The 20639-nt window shown below is 39.0% G+C and overlaps 1 protein-coding gene across 1 annotated transcript; it reads right to left on the reverse strand.

Annotated features, from left to right (window-relative positions):
- Window positions 1-12195: 12195 nt before the first annotated feature.
- On the reverse strand, window positions 12196-19290 carry rnf167 (ring finger protein 167). The gene is made up of 10 exons (XM_032576727.1): window positions 18867-19290; window positions 17257-17382; window positions 17095-17175; window positions 16859-16996; window positions 16693-16780; window positions 16316-16406; window positions 16053-16158; window positions 15272-15365; window positions 14869-14949; window positions 12196-14502 (listed from the first exon to the last, which is right to left on the reverse strand). Exons 2-10 carry the CDS (start codon window positions 17359-17361, stop codon window positions 14081-14083), a joined length of 1206 nt encoding a protein of 401 aa, XP_032432618.1. The 5' UTR covers window positions 17362-17382; window positions 18867-19290; the 3' UTR covers window positions 12196-14080.
- Between the last annotated feature and the right edge of the window lie 1349 nt (window positions 19291-20639).

Here is a 20639-nt window from a genome sequence, read left to right on the forward strand (position 1 = left end):
TTGCATGGTTGTACATTTGAAGAAATGTCAAAACAATAAACAGGCAAAACTGTAATTTATGCAAAATCAATGCCAGATTGAGATGTTCACTTTATATTACAAATTGTAATTAAAGCAAGGCAGAAAAGAACACAAACACTAAAACCAAATCAATAAAAAAAAATCCCATTATTTACCTTATGTTGTAGAAAAATTGCTCTTGAATCTTGCGGCAGAAATGACATTACAGTAAAGAGCAGACAGAAAAATCTCATCGAGAAGGTTGAATATGAAGACATTGCATCTGGTGTTAACAGGAGAAAATTCAAAAATACAATTGTGAGATGTCCTCTCAAATTGTTACTTTATAGGCTTTTAAGGTTTAGTAGCATGACGACACAGTCCACTGTGCTGCTGTGCTTTTGTTTCTAAGTTCACATGGAACAAAACTCAGAAAAACCAACCTGGGGTTCATGATGCCAGAATGCTATACTTAGCTGCTTGATATGTGAAGTATTAACACATTTATTCAGATTTAATATGAATTATCTTTTCTTCAACACAACAGGAGGTCATTAAAGGTGCAGGAAATGTTCAAATGAAAAAGGATTAAAATGAGTCGGTTCTTCAGTGCAGAAAGTCTTGATGAATTACAATTTCTATAAAACATGAAACTATGTATAGCTCTTTACAGCAAAATATTTTAATAACAGTCAGCTTTAATACCAAAATATAGCTGAGATTTATATTTTAAAATTAATATAATTAATTTTAATAAATTAAAATTTATTCACAAAATTTTTTTTTTTTTTTGCAAAAGCATTGAACCTTTTCACATTTTGTCATGCCACAACCATGAACTTCAATGTATTTTGCTGAGATTTAAAGGCAAACACAAAGTAGTGAGCTTTCCATTAGTAAAGATTCAATTAGTAATCTTTACTAGTGGAAATCTAAAAAGTGACTGAAATCCATCTTGTGTTTCTTCGCAAAATAGTTCAAGCTAATACAGATTGGATTGGTCTTCTATGGAAGTAAATATGTGCCATCAGGATTTGAATAAAAAATGCCTCTGAAATTTGAATGTTGTATATTAGTGCTTACTTTTTCAGTGTTAAAATAAATTCAAAATATATTTTTAACCTAAAATAAAATTCAGCATCATTATTTGTACATGAAAAAAATTTCAGTGCCATTATTTGTACATGGTTGCAATTTTCATTTATTAAAAAAAATTCACATTCCTATTTCAAAGTGATCAAATTTTCAATATACATTTTTTTTCAGTTTAAATTTTCAGTGTTAAAAAATTCAGCATATAAAAAAATTCAACTTTTCAACATTCAAATGCAATATTTTCAGTGTCCTCCAATTCAACTTGCTCAAATTCAGCGTCTAAAAATTCGCTGTAAAAATGGTAAGATTACTTCAGGTCACAGACATTAGCAATGGATGTCAGATTCCAACACCCAGCTAATCACGTGACACAACCCTCATATTGAAGAAATACCAGCATCACCCAGGCTGGCGACCATGGAGGCAAATGAAAACCCAACGGTGAGTTTAATGTTTTCATATTTCTATAGTATATTTTATTTTGTGCATTAAGTTTTATACATTTATACATACCTTAAAGCTTGATTTAAAACACGGGTTTGGGCCGTTGTTAATCTTACACCATGTAATTATGGCATATTACTTCTCGCTACCTCCTAGCCCCCCCAGCTCCTACCCGCTCTCCCACACCCAATTTCACCCGTTTTATCTAAAAAAGAAATACCACTTGCGCCAAGTCTAGAATCTTGAAAGAGAAGTGATGGGTGGCAACTTTCTGGGTTGTTTGTATGTTGTCTTAGGTGAGACTGAGACAGGCAATCTTAGTAAAGTCGTAATTTTTCAGGAGATGCTACCACTAATATAGTAAGCTAATATGGCTGCCTTGTATGCTTCAAAGAGGGGCTGTGAACACTCCCGACATTAATTATAACCACAATCCCATTCTGTTCAGCTACTGTATTGTTCAGGTGACTTCATTTATGAATTAATTAAGAAATGTATTGTCATTACAACATCATCCAAAATACCAGTTACCTACCAAACTGTAGATTTACTTGTGTTTGATATAGTTTCTACAATTTTAATGGGAGAAGAGCACAGTAGGATTGCCATCCTTTTCCTAAAATACGGAATCGCCCCATATACAGGACGCGATTTGTTCCGTATTTCTGTATGTCCGACAGTAACGCCTATCACACATATAAACATTTAGTGTAACAATAATTATGAAACTCAAACACAAGATTTGTTAAGGTCAGCTAAATTGTGGCGGGAGCTAGTAAGGACCCCAGAATGCTTCGGACCAATGATGATGTCACGGTTGCCTAGAGACGGACACTAAGTCCCTTTTGCACTGCACCGCTGGACCCGGGTCGACCCATTTAATAATGGCGTATTAAGTTTTGTTGTGCTGTTTTTGACCAAAAAAGATCTGAGCTAACTCCCGCTCTCTGGATAAACTCAACCGACGCTCGCCACAGTTGTTCTTGTCTTCCCAAACTTCAGCAGTTTTCTAGTTGTTCTGCTGAGATAGTGACATCAATTTGTGACATCACGCATAGTGATGTCACAAAGAGCAAGTCACAAAAAGCTGCACACTTGAATTCTACAGTCATAACCATTGCAGAAGAGAGAGAGAGAGCAAGTACAAGGATTGTGTCCTATCAAGAGATTGAAAAGGAAAGTTTTTCAAGATAAAAAGGAATTCCTCACAATCAAATAAAGGAAAACATGGGGCAGATTTTGGATTTGTTCAGACAAGAAGGATCAAAAGTGAGTCAGAGCAATAAGGCTTCATCTTCTGATTCTGGGAATGAAGAAATACAACAGATCTTGGCTAGAGAGTCAGAGAAGCTAAATGGCATCTTGGAAGAAGTCAACATGATGTCCATTGAGAGACAGTCGCTGATCAAAGCAAATGAGGAGCTGAAGATTAAAGTTATAGACACAGAAAAAGCTGCACTTGCAAAAGACAAGGAATTAAAAAAGCTGTTGGTTGTAAACAGAACTTTAAAGGACGATAACACCACATTGAAGCAGGAAAACACTACACTGGGGCAAAAAACCACCGCCTTGGAAGAGGAAAAAAATACCCTATATCAGGAAAACAGCATTTTAAAACAGGTAAATACCGTCTTGGAGGAGAAAAACTTCTTCGAGCAGAAAAGTAAGGTCCTGGAAAAAGAAAAGACTGCCTTGGAGCAGAAATACACCACTCAAATCAGCAACCTGGAGCAGAGAATTTCCACATTAGAACAGGAAAACACCGATCAGAGGGGGAGAATTTCCACATTAGACGAGGAAAACACCGCTCAGAGGGAGAGATTCTCTCGTACAGTGCGGGTAAATGGCATCCTGGAGCACAGAACAAGGCTTTTGGAACGGCAAAACTTTGTTTATGAGCACGAGAACAGAGACCTGCATCACGTTCTGAATTTGAGAAGAGGGCAACACGAGCAGGACAAAACCTCCCAGATGCTAACTATCACTGCTCTGGAGGTGAAATGCACTGCCCTGGAGCAGAAAAACACTGCCCTGGAGGATGAAAAGACCGCTTTGGAGAAGGAAAAGACTGCTCTGGAGGAAGAAAACACCGCTCTGGAGCAAAAAAGTATCACCCTGCAGCAGAGAATAACCTACTTGGAGCAGAAAAACAAGAGTTTGGAGCTGATAAATGCCTCCCAGGAGCAGGTGAACAGCGCACTGAAGCAGGAGAACAGCGCTCTGAAGCAGGAGAATAGCCTCCCGTCGGTCTCTCGGCCTGCCTCCAGGGCTTCGTAGTGAGTCCTGTTGGTCTCCGTGCTGACCTAAAGGGCTTCGTAGCGAGTCCTGTCGGTCTCCGTGCTGACCTCCAGGGCTTTGCAGCGAATCCCGTTGGTCTCCGTGCTGACCTCCAGGGCTTTGTAGCGAGTCCTGATGGTCTCCAGGCCTGCCTCCAGGGCTTCAAAGCGAGTCCCGTTGGTCTCCGGCCTGACCTCCAGGGCTTCATAGCGAGTCCTGTCGGTCTCCCGGAATGCCTCCATGGCTTCAAAGCGAGTTCCGTTGGTCTCCGTGCTGACCTAAAGGGCTTCGTAGCGAGTCCTGTCGGTCTCCCGGAATGAATCCATGGCTTCAGAGCGAGTCCCGTTGGTCTCCGGCCTGACCTCCAGGGCTTCGTAGCGAGTCCTGTCGGTCTCCATGCTGACCTCCAGGACTTCATAGCGAGTCCTGTCGGTCTCCATGCTGACCTCCAGGGCTTCGCAGCGAATCTCGTTGGTCTCCGGGCTGACCTCCAGAGCTTTGCAGCAAATCCTGTTGGTCTCCGTGCTGACCTCCAGGGCTTTGTAGCGAGTCCTGTCGGTCTCTGTACTGGCCTCCAGGGCTTCATAGCGAGTCCCGTTGGTCTCCGTACTGGCCTCCAGGGCTTTGTACCGAGTCCCATTGGTCTCTGTACTGGTCTCCAGGGCTTCGTAGCGAGTCCTGTCGGTCTCCCGGCCTGCCTCCAGGGATTCGTAGCGAGTCCTGTTGGTCTCCTGGCCTGCTTCCATGGCTTCGTAGGGAGTCCCGTTGGTCTCCAGGCTGACCTCTAGGGCTTTGTATTGAGTACTGTTGGTCTCCCGACCTGCCTCCAGGGCTTTGTTGCGGGTCCCATTACCCTCCTGGTTCCTGCTCTGCCGCCGGCAGGTACTTGCTCCGCTGCCCTTGTCGCAGGTCCCATCGACCTCCTAGCCAGGCTCAGGAGTTTGGCTGGAAGGTCAACAGGACCTGCGACAAGGCTTAGGAGATCAGCCAGGATGGGACACATCCCCAGCATCCTCCTAGGTTTCTGCTCCGCTGCCGGTGTCCCCCAAGGCTGCTGTTCCGCCGGAGTCCTCCTCAGATTCTTTTGGTGTTCCTTAGTTGTTTCCATTTAATTTTGCCTTGTTTTCCACATTCTTCATTGGTGTTTCTAATTATGTTTATTTCTTGTTTCTAGTTATTTTCCTTTGTTCTAATTAGGTTCCTTTAGTCTACTTACTCCTTTGTGTTTGTATTTTGGTTATTTCTCCTTGTGTAATCTTCCCCCCCTTTCCAAACAGCCGTTTGCCGTTATTCAGCTATTGTATTGTTCAATAAAAATCTGAACATAAAATGTTCAGCAAATACATCTCCATTATAATCGCCCTTTAGCCATTTCCCGAATCAGAAGTTACAATCGGAAGGCAACTTCAGCTTCAATCCAGAGTCAGTTAGGAAAGCCGCCACAGCTAGAGGATCGGACTGACGGTTCCTTCTGTGCAGTCCCGTTCTGTTTAGGATCCTGCTCAGAGTGTGCATGCCATTAATGGTTTCAACCACAGTGCAAAGCAGCATCCGCATCTCTCCGTGTTTTACACTAAACATGAAGGGAAACTTGACCAACTCCTGTTAGCCACTGTACTAGCCTAGCATAATACCACCACTTCCTGGACATAAAATTATCACGTTTATATAAGATACGTATCACGTTTTAACAAGACAACTATCACGTCTCAACGTGATAGCTCTTGAATCTTTTTCCCTGCGTGATAGCAATACGCTTCTTTAAACTGTATAACTTTCACATAGTAAAAAACTGCTTGCAAAACTGAACTGCAGCAATATAAACGTAACATCCAGAAGACACTGATGTGGCTTTTGGGTTTACTGCATTTCTTAAGGCTGCCATTTGTTCGTCAGTCAGTTGTAAATTAGAGTTTGGTACTGTGACATTTGACTCTTCATGAAGAGGAAGCCCGCTGTCCTCCCATTCAATTTTGGGAATCTGTACACCCTGGAAAACACAAAGAAGGGATCAAGAGAACTCAAAATTGACTTAGTAAGATATTGTAGATTACTATTTTACAAATTAAGCGAATGGTAGTATACATGCTACACATTAAATTGTCCCAATTAAAATGTGCCTCTGTCAAGGCACCGTTGGGTTCAGGAATTGGATGATGTGTACGACCAAGAACCCAGAGCTGGTTAGGAGTCATGTTGCTTTCAGTTCGAAGTGGGTGATTGTCCCAGCCACTGCGGAAAGTATCCACATCATCCTGCAGACGTGGCAGGAAGACATAATAGCAACAGAAGAGGTGTGCTTCATTTGAAATGTCCAGGTATCCCTCTTTTTCAAGGTAGCGTAGCACATCATAATAGATGCACGTTACAGCTGCCCACAGATCTCTCCACAGTCACTCAATCCTTCAATTATGGAGTAATAAACAGTTAAAAACTGCCCTTCAAATCTTGTCATATTGAATACCACACAAAGCTAATGTTACTATAGACATTGAAAAGCATCACATATTGAAGCTTGTCATTTGTACAAACCTTTGATTGTACACACTCTTCCCAGATATAAAACTGCTTCTTCCTGTTCCACGAATCATAAACATAAGTCGTGCCACGTCCACATTTTCCACCCCTTGATCAGCACGTACCCTAAAATAAGTGTGTAACGTATTCATAATTTGCCTATAATTACAACATTAATGACAAATTTTAGCATAGCTCAAACATTTTTTGTAACCAAAAATATATTTTGGAGATACAAAATAGTGGGGATTTTAATTGTACCCGAGTCTTCAGTAGATGAACATTGAAGACTCAGGTACAATTTATAAAATTTCTGTTTAAATTTTATGTACAGCATATCCAATATTGCATATAATAAAACAAAAACTTTGATCACCTCCTATGTACATTTTGAAAATATTTCTTCTTAGACAAGGACTTTTTTTTTTGTATAGCACATTTCATATACAGAACATTTTAAATTGTTTTACATGACAAAACAGATGCATTAAGATGCAGTACCTAGTGGTAAGTTACTAAAATACAACAGTACATAGGGTTTTAATCATTACTTACAGTTTAAATTCATGGAGTATATTCCAGATTACAAGCATAATGGATGAAAGCTGTTGCCTTTTGGTTCTAACTCTGATTACAGAGTTCTAGTAGATTCAGAAATGTATTTTTGCCCTATACATCTTAAGAGATTTAATGAACAGCAACATTTCAAAATTTGTTCTATAACAGAAAGCAAGCCAGTGTACTAATCTAAAGTGTAAGAACCAACTGCAGCTACAGGGACTTTCACTGTAAAAAGTGAAAAATCTTACTGAGTATCTGGAATAGTTTTTAGCGCAAATGTCTTAGGACACTTGACACAAGACAAAACTAACTTATAAATAACTTTTCAGCAAGCTCCTTTTAAGTCTATAAGTTCTTAATATTGATGAAAAAGTAATAGTTATAAGCGACATACTCTGACAGTGGAACTACAGTAGATATTATTCCAAAATTCTAAGTTATAATATTGGAAAATGTCTTGTTCTACGGTAAGGTTTCACTTTTTCATCATTACTCAAAACCTATTGATGTAAAACAAGCTCCTATATTTTGGAGAAAAGTTAGTTGATGCTGACTTTTAATCTTTCTTCCTTGGCTTAAAAGGATTAAGATGAACTGTAAACCTTTACCTGAGGGGGAAACCAAACTCCTCCACTGAACCTTGAAAGAAAGCCAGTGTGGTAGATGCCAGGTTGTTGGGAGCTGTACCAAGATACATTATCTGCACAACACAGCAAAAATGTAACAGTCAATTTCATAGCTTACGAAATTCTGCATTTATAGAAGAGTCACGTTCATCTACCTAAGCATTCTCAAACTGAAAAAGAAGAGAGAGAGACAAGTGAGTTTTAGATTTACTTGCAAGGAGAACGGAGAAGAGCGTGCTTCAGTTACAATCTCCTACCAGCTCTGAAGCAGCTCCTCCCGCACCCCTTCTTTTTATTTCCTTAGGGCGGTCCTAGTTACATAGCCTATTTAATTACCTTGAGTTAATGACATAGCACAGCTGCTTCTTCTGTTCTCTTGAGTCACAGGTGTGTTCCACCTAGAAGCTGCCGTAATGTAGAGTGCAAAGTTCAGAGTTCTTGTTTTCTTCCTTCTGTAGAAACAATGCAGGAAGTGATGAACCCACAGAACAATGAGGTGTCTTGTGTATCCGTGGTCTCATGTTCAGTTCCTCTGTCTGTGGTTCATAAACTTCGACCCTTAATCATCCATTGTTTTTTCTGCCATGTCATTTATCACTCTTGCTGCAGACCATCTGGTATCAGCTCCCAATTTGACACGCTTAGATGTCTTCCTGCAAGCATCTCTCATAAGGCACACATTCCAGAAGCAAACAGACATAGAGTATTTATATTTGAATTAATTTAAACGTATCAAGAAGATACTGCACCTTTCGAGAAAAAAAATCAATGCCACCAAAGATAATAATGTTGTACCTAAAAAGAAGAGAAAATGTATCATCATTATCATTAAATATCGTCACTAAAAAGGCTTGCTTCTCTTGCATTATGCATTTCTGTAAGAAGGGACAGAGCAAATTGGACTTATTGAGGAAGCTAAGTTCCTTCAAAGTTTGCAGGAAGATGCTGCAGATCTTCTATCAGTCTGTTGTTGAGAGCTTAATCTCTTCAGCCGTCATCTGTTGGGGCAGCAGCATCAGAACTAGAGAACTAAAAAGGCTCAACAGCCTGATAAAGAAGTCTGGTTCTGTTCTGGGGACAAATGTGGAACCTCTGGAGATACTTATGCAAAGAAGGATTCTTCGTAAATAGAAAATGCTGGACAACCCTGACTCTGACAACATCTTCATGAAACTATCTTGAGAAAATAGAGTATTTACAGTCAAAGGCTTCTTTAGATTGACTGTGTAGTGATACAGAACACTACAAGAGATCTTTCCTGCCAACAGCCAACAACATCTGCAGTAACTCTTTGAATAACCTAAATTAATGAGTTACAACATTTAATTTCCCTTTGAAATAAGGAAAGTTTTTATTTTAATTTAATTTGAAGCGAGGTCTGCAGAGGCAGATCAGGTACTGCTTATGTTTGGCTATATTGAAGCACAACATGCAGGACAATGGCCGTTGTGGACATACTTTATATATAATACTGAAAAAAGCTGTGCTTTTATTTCCAAAAGGTATGAGAGAAAAAAAATGCTACATGAGTTGAATCTATTTAACAAGCATACTTCAAAGTTAGAAGAGTTAGAAGCCCCTCACTAAAAAAGATAAATGATTTACCGTATTAATTTGTGGTTGGTATCAATGTGCATCAAAGACTGAGGGCCAGGAGCTGAGTACGTCCATCGAGCTATGCATCCTAACTGGACCATACGTGATGCCATTCCAATGGTGTCTACACGATGCATGGACGCTCTGACTCTATCATACTGCACCCTCAGTCAGACCTCCAAGGCTTGCAGAAGGGCCTTTACCATTCGGTACCCAGAGTGAGGCTGCCTGGATTTAATGTCTCTCACGCATTGGTCTAAGTCATCATCTGACATGGTGGTGTATAATGCCCTCACTGAAAGATCAGACTCTGTCATCCGTCGATATACAGTCTGTCTGGATATACCCAAGAGTTTGGCGATGCCTGGGACAGGGAGATGGAGTTCTAAAAGACTGCAAAGGTAGTCTGAGGATATGACCATCCGTTGTCGCCCAGCTGGTCCTTGCTCAATATGCGCAACAGTTGTTTGTTGTTCTTCACTTTGTTTTTCTAAATGAATTAGTCTGTGCAAATGAGCCAGCGCATCCAAAATATTTGAAGGAACATCTACCTGACAAGACATGGCAAAAAAAAACTAGTTCTTGAGTGCAGATAAAGCCCAGGAAATTCAGATCCAGGGGCATACGTTCAAGAACATGCTCCAAACGATCACGGAGTCCAAATATGATCCAGCAAAAGTTACTTGAAAAGAGAAAAAAGAAAAAAACATGTCAAAAAAATTGTCAGTAAAATAAAAAAGTATTTTGAAATCAATAGGTCAGTATTGAGAAATCACAGTAATATAAATTGTGATATTTAATCTAAAATAAGTTAACAGATGTACTTACAAGCAGTGTCAGTAACGCGTTACTTAGTAAAGTGTCACAAATCTGTGCAGCAGCCATCTGAATTGTGGAGCCGCAGGAGGAGCGCTGTGCGCTGCGCTCTGACACCAAATGCAGGGCCATAACGCACAACCTGGAGGCTGGGGTGTGGGGGGCTTAAAATACTTCTTAGAGTTTTCCAGACAATAGTGGACCACACAAAAACATGCACAAATTACTAACGTTTTTTTTTTTTGTACTGTAACCATTACAAAATCTCCCCATCAGTTCAACCTTATAAGTGGAGACACATTGTTGATGTTACCATTATAAAATAGCTTACAATTAAGTATTGGCAAAGATCAATGTCATTTTCACAGCGTTGTTGATAGCAGCTGCTGAAAGTAACTAAAAAAGTTACTTTTAATGTAACTTAGTTACTTCCAAATCAAGTAGTCAGTAATCTAACTGAGTTACTTTTTCAAGGAGTACGGTAATCAGTAATCCGATTAAAGTTACTTTTCAAAGTAACTATGTCATCACTGCTTACAAGCATATATTTTCTTGAAAATGAGTTAAAATCAACTGAAAAAACAAAGGGGGTTGTTTATAGTGTTGCTAGGTAACAGAACGGGGTTTTATACCGCAAAGTAAAAAGAATGTATATTAATATTGTATATCAACATTTGTCAGATAAGAGAAGCAGTATTTTGGATGATGTTGTAATGACAATAAATTTCTTAATTAATTCATAAATGAAGTCACCTGAACAATACAGTAGCTGAACAGAATGGGATTGTGGTTATAATTAATGTCGGTAGTGTTCACAGCCCCTCCTTGAAGCCCACAAGGCAGCCATATTAGCTTAGTACATTAGCGGTAGCATCTCCTGAAAAATTACGACTTTACTAAGACTGCCTGTCTCAGTCTCACCTAAGACAACATTCAAACAACCCAGAAAGTTGCCACCCATCAGTTCTCTTTAAAGATTCTAGACTTGGCGCAAGTGGTATTTCTTTTTTAGATAAAACGGGTGAAATTGGGTGTGGGACAGCGGGGAGGAGCTGGGGGGGGCTAGGAGGTAGCGAGAAGTAATATGCCATAATTACATGGTGTAAGATTAACAACGGCCCAAACCCGTGTTTTAAATCAAGCTTTAAGATAGTGTACCAAACTTCATGCGCAAAATAAAATATACTATAGAAATATGAAAACATTAAACTCACCGTTGGGTTTTCATTCGCCTCCATGGTCGCCAGCCTGGGTGATGCTGGTATTTCTTCAATATGACGGTTGCGTCACGTGATTAGCTGGGTCCTGTCATCTACCTGACATCCATTGCTAATGTCTGTGACCTGAAGTAACCTTGCCATGGAAAATTTGAAGCTTTCCAAAATTATCATAATTCTGTTTCTCATCACTGCTTTTCTGAATAAAGCTCTTTGCCTAGCCTGTACGCTAGGCGGAGAGCTAGCTTACAGGCTAGCCTGATGGGGAGGGGAGCCCTTTCTTTAGAAAAAAAGTACAACTAAGTGTTGCTCTTGTTAGATCCCAGAAAAATACACTGAACTATTTGCAAAAACCACAGCATTAAACCTGATGTTCAGTCAATTATTGCATAGTAGTTTTAAACCCCAATAAATATGTAAATTACGTGTAATCACAATATGACAAATTCAAGAACAGGTTTATATGTCAATACAATATGTTTTTCACTCACACACCATATTTTTAGCTTTCATAGTTTGATATTGTTTCTGTTCGTCCGGTGTTTCATAACTTGGAGCATGCTTCATTCAGCTAGGTGCCAAGCTCTAATTAGTTCCTCTCAAAGGCCATGAATTGGAATATTCTCTTAGGTGAGCTGTGCTTTACAAAGCTTTAGCATTTTATTACTTTTCTTGAAACTACCTGTGACTCATTCAGGTTCAGCTGACTCAGACCTGCACAAGGATAATGAGCATAATGAATCGAGTTAATGCATGCTACTGTTACTCATTACTGTTTCTCATGGTGTCAGGCTGGTTTGTCGATCTGTGACTCCTGTTTTGCTGCTTAAAGTTTCTTGGTTATCCACTGTAGGGACTTTTACTTGTTGCCAATCAGCAGCAACTAAAAGGTAGCAAATGTAGAAGACGGAGAAATGCTTTTGAGGCAGGAAACAAGAAGTGAAAAAGTTCAAGACTACTAAAGTCGTACTTTGGCTCTCCCAGCCAGCGAGCTAGCTTATAGGCTTTTGAGCTCCACTCCCTGAATAACAACACTCTCCAAAGAATTATTTTTCAAAGTGGCTTTATTATCAAGAATTGTGTCATTTGTCATGAGCATTTGTAAAGAGAAAGTACTCAACCTTCCTTATTACAACAAATTATGGCAGCAGTCCCATCTCTATTCTTTCTACTCTGTCAAACATTTAATGTTGCTTCTCACAGACCTTTAGACAATTTATGGATTCTCATTCTTATTTTGTACACTGCATGTACAGTCTGATAACCTAGGCACATTCTAAAATAAAAAAAAGTGTATTAGTGTAATAATTAACATTTGAAGATCAGCCATTTCCATTTGTTTCCATTAACAGACAGAAAAAAAGTACAGTACAAAAGAAAATTTGAAGCATATTGTGATTCTTAAAACAGATCCAAGTCAACCCTTAACAGTGTGGGATCATCAGGCAGGACAATGTGAAGATATGTTAATAATCCACAGTTCTGTTGTTGCACCTTCATGCTCTGCCCACTGAAAGCTAATCCCCACAATTTATGTCCATCATATGTAGCGTTTCCTCTGCCTTAAGATTGATGGACTTGCATTATCAAATGATACAATAACTGCACTAATTCTCTATAGAAAATCAAAACTTGTAAAGCATATTTGTACAACTATGTTAGAAATAAAGCAAAATTGATCACAAAAACCCTGTTTACATGTTTTTAGAGTCATACAGAACAACATATAGCAAGCAGTACTGAATAGTTTTAACTTTAGAGCTAAAATTCATGATTTATTTTTTTAATTTTAGGAATAAAAACACTATGGCCAAAAACACTGAAGACTTCCACTTGTGAGGCGTTTTACATAAATGAGCAGTAAAAACCCCAAAAAGGCCGTCTTTCACCAACTTTAATTTGATTAGACCTGTCCTGATGTTGGGCTACAGGTAAAAGCATAACCATGCTAAAGATACAGAAAGGCAGGGAACAACATATTAGATTACAAAACAAGACACAAGAATAAAATAAAAACTGAGAAAGGAGTGTCTATCTCGACCACTCGGATTAAAAACATTAAACACACATGAACATCGAGGCCGATGTAAGGCAACGCACTTTTTCCCTAAAACGCTTTTCAACTAAAGTTAATTGGTTCAGGGTTTATTTTTCAAAGCTTAAAAGTGAAGCAAAAACCTAACATTTACATAACCAAACCCAATTGTATTTTTTTTTTTTTTTGCACTTGCTTTTTCACTTACAAGTCCAACTGACCTTTAATTGTGAAAAAAAAAAACCTGAGTTCACTCAACTGAATAAATGGGATAAAGCTAAAAATCTTAACCGCCCACATAGCTATGTGAACAACAATGTAAAAGCAGCAGAGAGATATTAAAGTGTTTCCAATGTTATATTATATTATAATCCATCATCAAAACAGAAAAATCCAGTCCTCCCTCTGAAAAAAACAAGTCAAATTAAAGAGATAAACAATCCTCTACACCCACCTGCAAGTAGTACAACCATCTAAAGGAGATGATTTAAAACAGGGAACTTTCCTTCATAACCCACTTCAACCACAGTAACTTTCACCACACAGATTTCTGTTACACTGTGGCTACACCAGAGTTTAGGTCTTGTGTGATAAAGTCACAGAATACAACATGAGACAAGCAGTAGTTCAGCGAGAGTTATTGTGTGCATCGAAGGGGAGTGACTCCTAACATTTGACTTTGGTGAAACAGATTTGTGCTTTGACACTTAAAAAGTTTCCTGTCAACATCTGGATAAAAGATTTGTTGGAAATCGACAAATGTGGAAATAATACTAAAGTTTTAGCCGACTATAAATCTTGCAACTGACTAAGCAAAATGCTTAGGCAAACCTTTCCTCCCCGTTCGCTTTTCGTCTTTTGGGTTTAAAATTAGGCTAATAATCTGGCGGGTAAGTTCAGACCACCACTCCGTTCCTACCAATGAGCCGAGCTGTGTCGTCCTCGCTGTGGTGCTCATCCTCTCCTCCGTCACCACTTTCTGAGTCAGTGTCCTCCTGTGGGGAGTAGTAGCCATCATAGCCCAGGACGGGGGAGTCGCGTTGTGTTGGAGAGACGAGGCACTGGGCAGTAGTGGTGGTGGTGGCTGAGTAGGCCGACGGGTTCCTAGACGGAGACCCGGGGTTGGACGGGCGCAGCAGAGGGGTGCGCTCAGAGTCTCCTTCGCCCTGTGCTGCTTCCCCCTCTCCCCGGCCTCCGGCTTCCTCCTCAGAGTCGGACTCGGAATGCTCCGGGTTGTTTCGGGTCACGCGTTGTTTGCACACGGGACAGGTCTTCTTGGTCAGGGTGAGCCACGGGTCGACGCACTTGCAATGATACGCTAAAAAAAATGGGAAGATTCAAGAAAGAAAACAATATGGTGACTCAATTTTTTTATTTTTTTACCCCTCCAGGGGGTCTTTTTGTGGGCTCTAGTGTCCCTTATATGATAGTAGGCTGACAGGAAACGGGGAAGGAGAGGGGGGAAGACATGCGGCAAATGTCGTCGGGTCCGGGAGTCGAACCCGCGACGGCCGCGTCGAGGACTCAAGGCCTCCAAATATGGGTCGTGCTAACCACTACGCTAACCACTACGCCATGGACTCGACTCAATTTTTTAAGCTATTAACAAAAACACTTTAAGAGGATTTCTTGGTAATCTCTTAAACAACATGAAGGTTAACATAACATCCCACAAATTATTTACCATGTGAGCAAGGTAAAACTCTCAGCTTGTCTCCTTCTTCATACTCATCAAGACAGATGGCACACAAATCATAGTCATCTCCTGAAATTAAAGGAAAGCAAGGAGCTGATAAATGCACTTATGCCTTGAAAAGAAGAAATTAATAATGTCACTGATTTTAAGAACTTTTCTCAAAGAAAATATTAATAAAAAAGTAGCTATTTGAGACAGAACTGTAACTTTTATTAAACAGCACTGACAAAGTCTAATTAAATTGTTTTGTCAGACTTAAAAAAATTAAAATATAACATCTTTAAGAAGGCCCAAATGATAAAATTCCTTATAGTAAAGTTGCACAAAATGTACATAATACAGAACAAATCAATGCATCTCAGTGACGGTACAAAGACTACAGCAGTGTTACCTTTTCTGAACTTGTGAGTTGGAATGCGCTTCAGTTGATCCTTGGTCAAACGATTTTTCCTCAGACGTTTTCTGTACTGCACACACCGTATAACCTGAGCAACACAGACAGGAGACATTACACACACTAAAATTTAACAACCTAACGGTTACCCGACTTACACTGAACTCGTACCTCATTCACAAAAGCTTATTAAGAAAGCAAAAAAAAAAAAAAAATTTAGTTATTTTGAGTAAATTTTTTAGCTTAAAGAAACAAGATGCCAGTCTGCAGCATCTGGCCTGATTTACCAAACATCTATTAATGCAGTAATTCAGGAAAATTATTGAAAAATGTATCAGATGCATTTTTCACTGATATTGATCAAATGCCTATCGTGTTATTGATTTATTGCCCAGCCCTGAAACATGAAACCTTTGTCAATAAATAGCAAAGCTTGACGTAACTGAACATGACTTTCAGAGAGAAAATGTTGTGAAAGATTAATCAGTCACAGCGTTATTGCTGAAAACTCCTTTTGCTTTTACGAGGGAAGTGTTTCTTTTATGCCTCAGACACTGAACATTATTCGTCAGTAAGCAGTGGGTGGAGAAACGGGTATGAGATGCATTTTACATAAACAACACCAACAGCCAAACTGTTCAACAAACAGCCAAGACTAGGATGAATGAGGCTCCCCTGTAGATAAGTTTGGGGTATAAAGGTTCAGGGAAGCATAAGAGAAACATGCTTTAAGATCAGTAAGATAATCTATTTCAAAGAAAGAACCGTGCATACTTACTAGGATTACACACATCACAATAATAATCATCCCTAGTACCCCAGTGAATGGAATAAGGTAGTACGAAAGTGGAAAAACTAAATCCGGCTTGAGTATCACATAGGCCCTTTTGAGAAACAGAGAAAAATCATCTGTTAAATACAACAACATGACCACAGTCTGTAATTGTTATCATGTCTAAATCTAATGCTGGCTTTTATACGTCTGCTTTGGCATTTTTCTGATTATCTAGAGAACATTTTAAGGTTTTAGTTTTTCCTCACCCGTGTTCTGAAATTACTACCTCCTTAAGCCTTCTTGCAGCGTAGGAGCTGGTGAACACAGAGGGAATTTCAATCTGATCTGCAATAGTCTCTGAAAAGGAAAAAAAATAACATTTAACCACTTAGAATAATGCAAGTGTGGTAAATTTGTGATTGCACATATTTTTAAATGTAGTCAGAGAATCGACTTGACTTGAAATTAAACATTTGTTTCCTTGCTTATCATTAAATCAGTCACGCAAAATGACTGATTTAAGATCCATTTGTTAGCATGTTCCTTTAGCATTTAAATGCAAACAGTTCATAAAAATCAACTGTTATCCTATCCAGGTTTCAGCTTCCAGGGTGAGGGGGAGCACAGCGAGATAAACACTTACCATTGCTAAAGTTCATGTTGAGAAGAAGGTCAGAGTTCAAGTTGTGAACGATTGCTGCACTGTATCCAGCCTCCTGTGCATTTAAAACCTGGAACAATATTACAAATACGTAGGATCAGATTCCGTCACAAACATTACTAATCGTTCTTTGTCGAATGTGGCTCACCTTTATGTCAAAATTGCAATCAAGGCGCCTGATGAGAGCAATAAATTTAGTGGTGTTGGCATCATAGTTTGTCGTCAGTGGAGGAGGAGGATCCATTGTTGTACAACCATTGAGTGGATGGGAGACTACCAAAACTCCCTTTTTAGAATGAAAGGAACAGGAAGTCAGGAAAAAAAACAAAAAAACATCAACAATATTAATCTGGGAGCAGTAATAAATAAAATCTCTCTCCTCACCATCAATCCCTGCTTTGGAAGAGAAGGTCCAAACAAAGCAGGTAGGTCCTCAAACATTAGGTCGGTCTGGTTTTTATAATGCTGCCAAGCGAACGCACAACATGAGTGGAATAGAAATACATGATTGCAGGAAGTGAAATGTAAAGCTTTAATTTTACTTACAACAAATATGTATGCATGTGTTGGTGAGGGGAAATACATGCAGCTGAAAGCGAGTAAAAAGACACTCAGCTGAGTGCGCTTCCACCACACAGCAAGGTGGGCCATCCTCGGTTGTTTTCAGTGGCACTGCAAGAAAAAACAACAGAATCATAAACAAATATTTGCACATTTACTAAGCAAAACAGAATGAAATAAAATATCTGCCTGTCTTTTTGTACATTTGTTTTTCACTTGTACAAGCTCTGACATAGATTAAAATTATTCTATCAAATCTAAAACAAAATCCAACACAGGATAAAAACCTTTAAGGATTCTTCTGCTGGAAGGTAGGAGACTGAAGTGCTTACACTCAACATTAACATTTGAAGGCAAACAGACAATTCAGGTCTTTTAGTAATGGAAATAAACACAGATATGCAAACAATGAACTGTGAAGTGGGTGGACAGCAGGCCTTAGTTTGAACCAATTGTCATTTAGACAGTATTGACATTCTGCTTTTCAGTATGTAAATATATTCTCTAGACGTCTTGTTTCAAATTAAATGACAAATGACTGTTTTACACACAAAAAAAACACTTCTGTGACGATTGTTGCCGTGAGATCAGGTATTTATATCTTAAGGACGACTCATGGAGACAACTTACTACATTACACTTTTCAACATGCCCACCTAAAACTATTTTATAGAAAATAGTCCATATTAGTGGTAGGGCATTTAGAGCGCTTTACAAATACTATATCTGAGTGGTGTGCACATTTAGCCCTTTTTACATTGACAACACCAAATAAAATCCACAACTAGTCTCAGAGTGATGATAAACCTAAACCTTTATGGAAGAGTGGTGGGGGGAAAAAAGCCATTGTTAAAGGAAACCATAAGCAGTCAAATTAACTAGACCAAAAACTATGCAAGAGGAACAGCAAAACATGGATCAAGGGGCTCATTGTAACCAAAATGTGAACTTCTACTGCACATCTCCCTGAATACACAGTTATATGGAGCATCATGCTTTGGGGATGTGTGAGCTTGCAGAAACAGGAAAGTTGGTCTGAACAGAAAATGGAAACTGCTACATGCATACACACCCCTACCGAAAGAAAACCGGAAGTTCGCCTTCCAGCAGGACAACAACACTAAACATACAGCAGCCAGATCTATAATGCACTGAGTTACATACAATTATAACGACATGTTGGTTTAATTAAATAAAAATGAGCAAAGCTTGATTTATATAGATGTACAAAGCTGACAGAGACATACTGGTACGTATCAGTAGCTGCTCAAATTGTGGCTCTCAAAGTAAAGCATTTTCATTCCACTTTACAAGCATTTTTGTTAGCAAAAATAGCATAGCTACAGGTTAGTATGGATATGTTGACCTGCACAAAGGTAAGACTTATGCCTAAAGTTACTTACAAATGAACAGATATGTTTTAATAGACCAAGTATTTCAGGTAATAATGCTACCTAGGGAAATAAATATTTTTGAATCAACCTGAGCTGCTTCCCCTGCAAAAAGAAATCAGAGAATCGCTGAATGAGACATAAGTACATAACTAAGATTTCAAAAGCAACACAGTTCATGTCATATTTTAATAAGGCACTCACCGTATTTCCTTGTTTATGCCTCCACACCGAGGGGTGTAATCGAAACTCAAACCGTCTAACAAAAAATCCTTAAATGAGCCAGGCTGTTCTTCCTGGACAATTTAAACTGCGTTATCGCCACCAGTGTATATTTCCAGCAGAAAACGCCACAAACGGAAAGGATTAACTTGAGGTTTGCCGATGTTTGGCTAGAGTTAGCAAATGTTAGATAACAGGTTCCATTTTCGTCTCCCTCCCGGAGCCCGTACACATAGTTTATACCGAGTCAGATTAACAAAAACAATTCATCTATCCAACGTAAAACCGACGAAACTAAAACCTAAAATTTCCACAAGGTACATTAGCCGCTTACTGCTAAGGTTTGTTTGCTACTGTTTCTGTCTTTTTCTTCGTGGTCTTTGTTGCGTTTGTTTAGCTGTCTGCCAACTTAAAAATGCTCACTACCGCCACTAGTTGGTATGAATTGAGAATGCATTGTTTTGAAGTTTTTTTTCCCCCGAGTTCTAGTAAACAAATAAATCCTCGGTCATTGTCTTGCTTACGAAAAGTACTCACTACCAAAGAAAAGCCTGGGAGCGGACAACTGATTATCTGCCTATTTCTATCACACCTACAAAAAGATATGAGTAAATAAACATGCTGGCACTTTCAATTACAGGTGCCAGCATGAAATTCAGATTTATTCTAAAAGAAGTAGGCATGAATAGACCAGCATAACAGTAATTCCGTGTTGTAATTAAGATAAACAGTGAATGTCAGAGCAAATGCGGAGGGAATGAAGGTTTCAACAAGCACGGGCAGAAAGACTAGTTTCACTGCATTCAGTGGTGATGAGGCGTTTCAGACATTTATCTTTTTCGACTTATACAGGCATGGCGTGTGAAAAAACTCGCCCTTTTTTGCAGGGAAAAAAACCCTTTAAATAATAAAGCACTTTTTGTCAAATACCCAAACGCTGAACTCAACAATCAGTTCATTGTGGTCTAACGCCACAGTGCCCTCTGGCGTTAGACCTACGTAAAATACAGTTTTTTCTGAATTGTATTAGTGTATTTCTCTGGTGTATATTAGTCCATCATCAACGAGATTAGTGCCTTGTAGTAGCAGTTTCTAATTCCTTCGAACAAATTGCATGCTTTTGGACGTGCATCAGTTGCTTCCATGCAATTCTCTGCTGTTTTATAACATCGTTTGCTTATGTCATGCCAGTGTAAAGGCTGAATAGTCATTTCCTAAAATTTATGATTCATTGCTTGAGGCAATCCAAAAATGTTGAACTAGTTCTAAAGATCTCAGTCTTATGCATTTCTTTACCATTCTTTCCTGAAAAATCAGAATTTCACAACACTTTCTCTCAGTTTTCATTGATGATTTTATTTACAGTTGTGCTCAGCTTTACCCAAAGGGTGTTGCTTAAGTTTGTTTTAAATAAGTTTACCTTTGCACGATACTATGAACAACTTAGAATTGCAAAGATTGTATGCAGTAAAAACGTGTTGCATATGTATGTGTCTCAGGCACTCATCTACCTCACTAAAAACAGTGAAACAAAACTTACTGTAACTGTAGATTTCAAATGGCTGTGCTAATAAAGCATAAAGTTGTCTTGCGCATTTTCAGGAACTGTTATTATGATCTGACTTTTGTGCACTGGAAAAAGCTTCTAGATTAGTTTGTACTAATTGTTTTGAGAAAGACATCAAATAAACTGACAGAACTGTACTTTGGGAGACATTATTAGAAAAGAATCAGAAATAAATGCATAAAAAACAT

Source organism: Xiphophorus hellerii, chromosome 11 (assembly GCF_003331165.1).
Source record: "Xiphophorus hellerii strain 12219 chromosome 11, Xiphophorus_hellerii-4.1, whole genome shotgun sequence".
Lineage (NCBI taxonomy): Eukaryota > Metazoa > Chordata > Actinopteri > Cyprinodontiformes > Poeciliidae > Xiphophorus > Xiphophorus hellerii.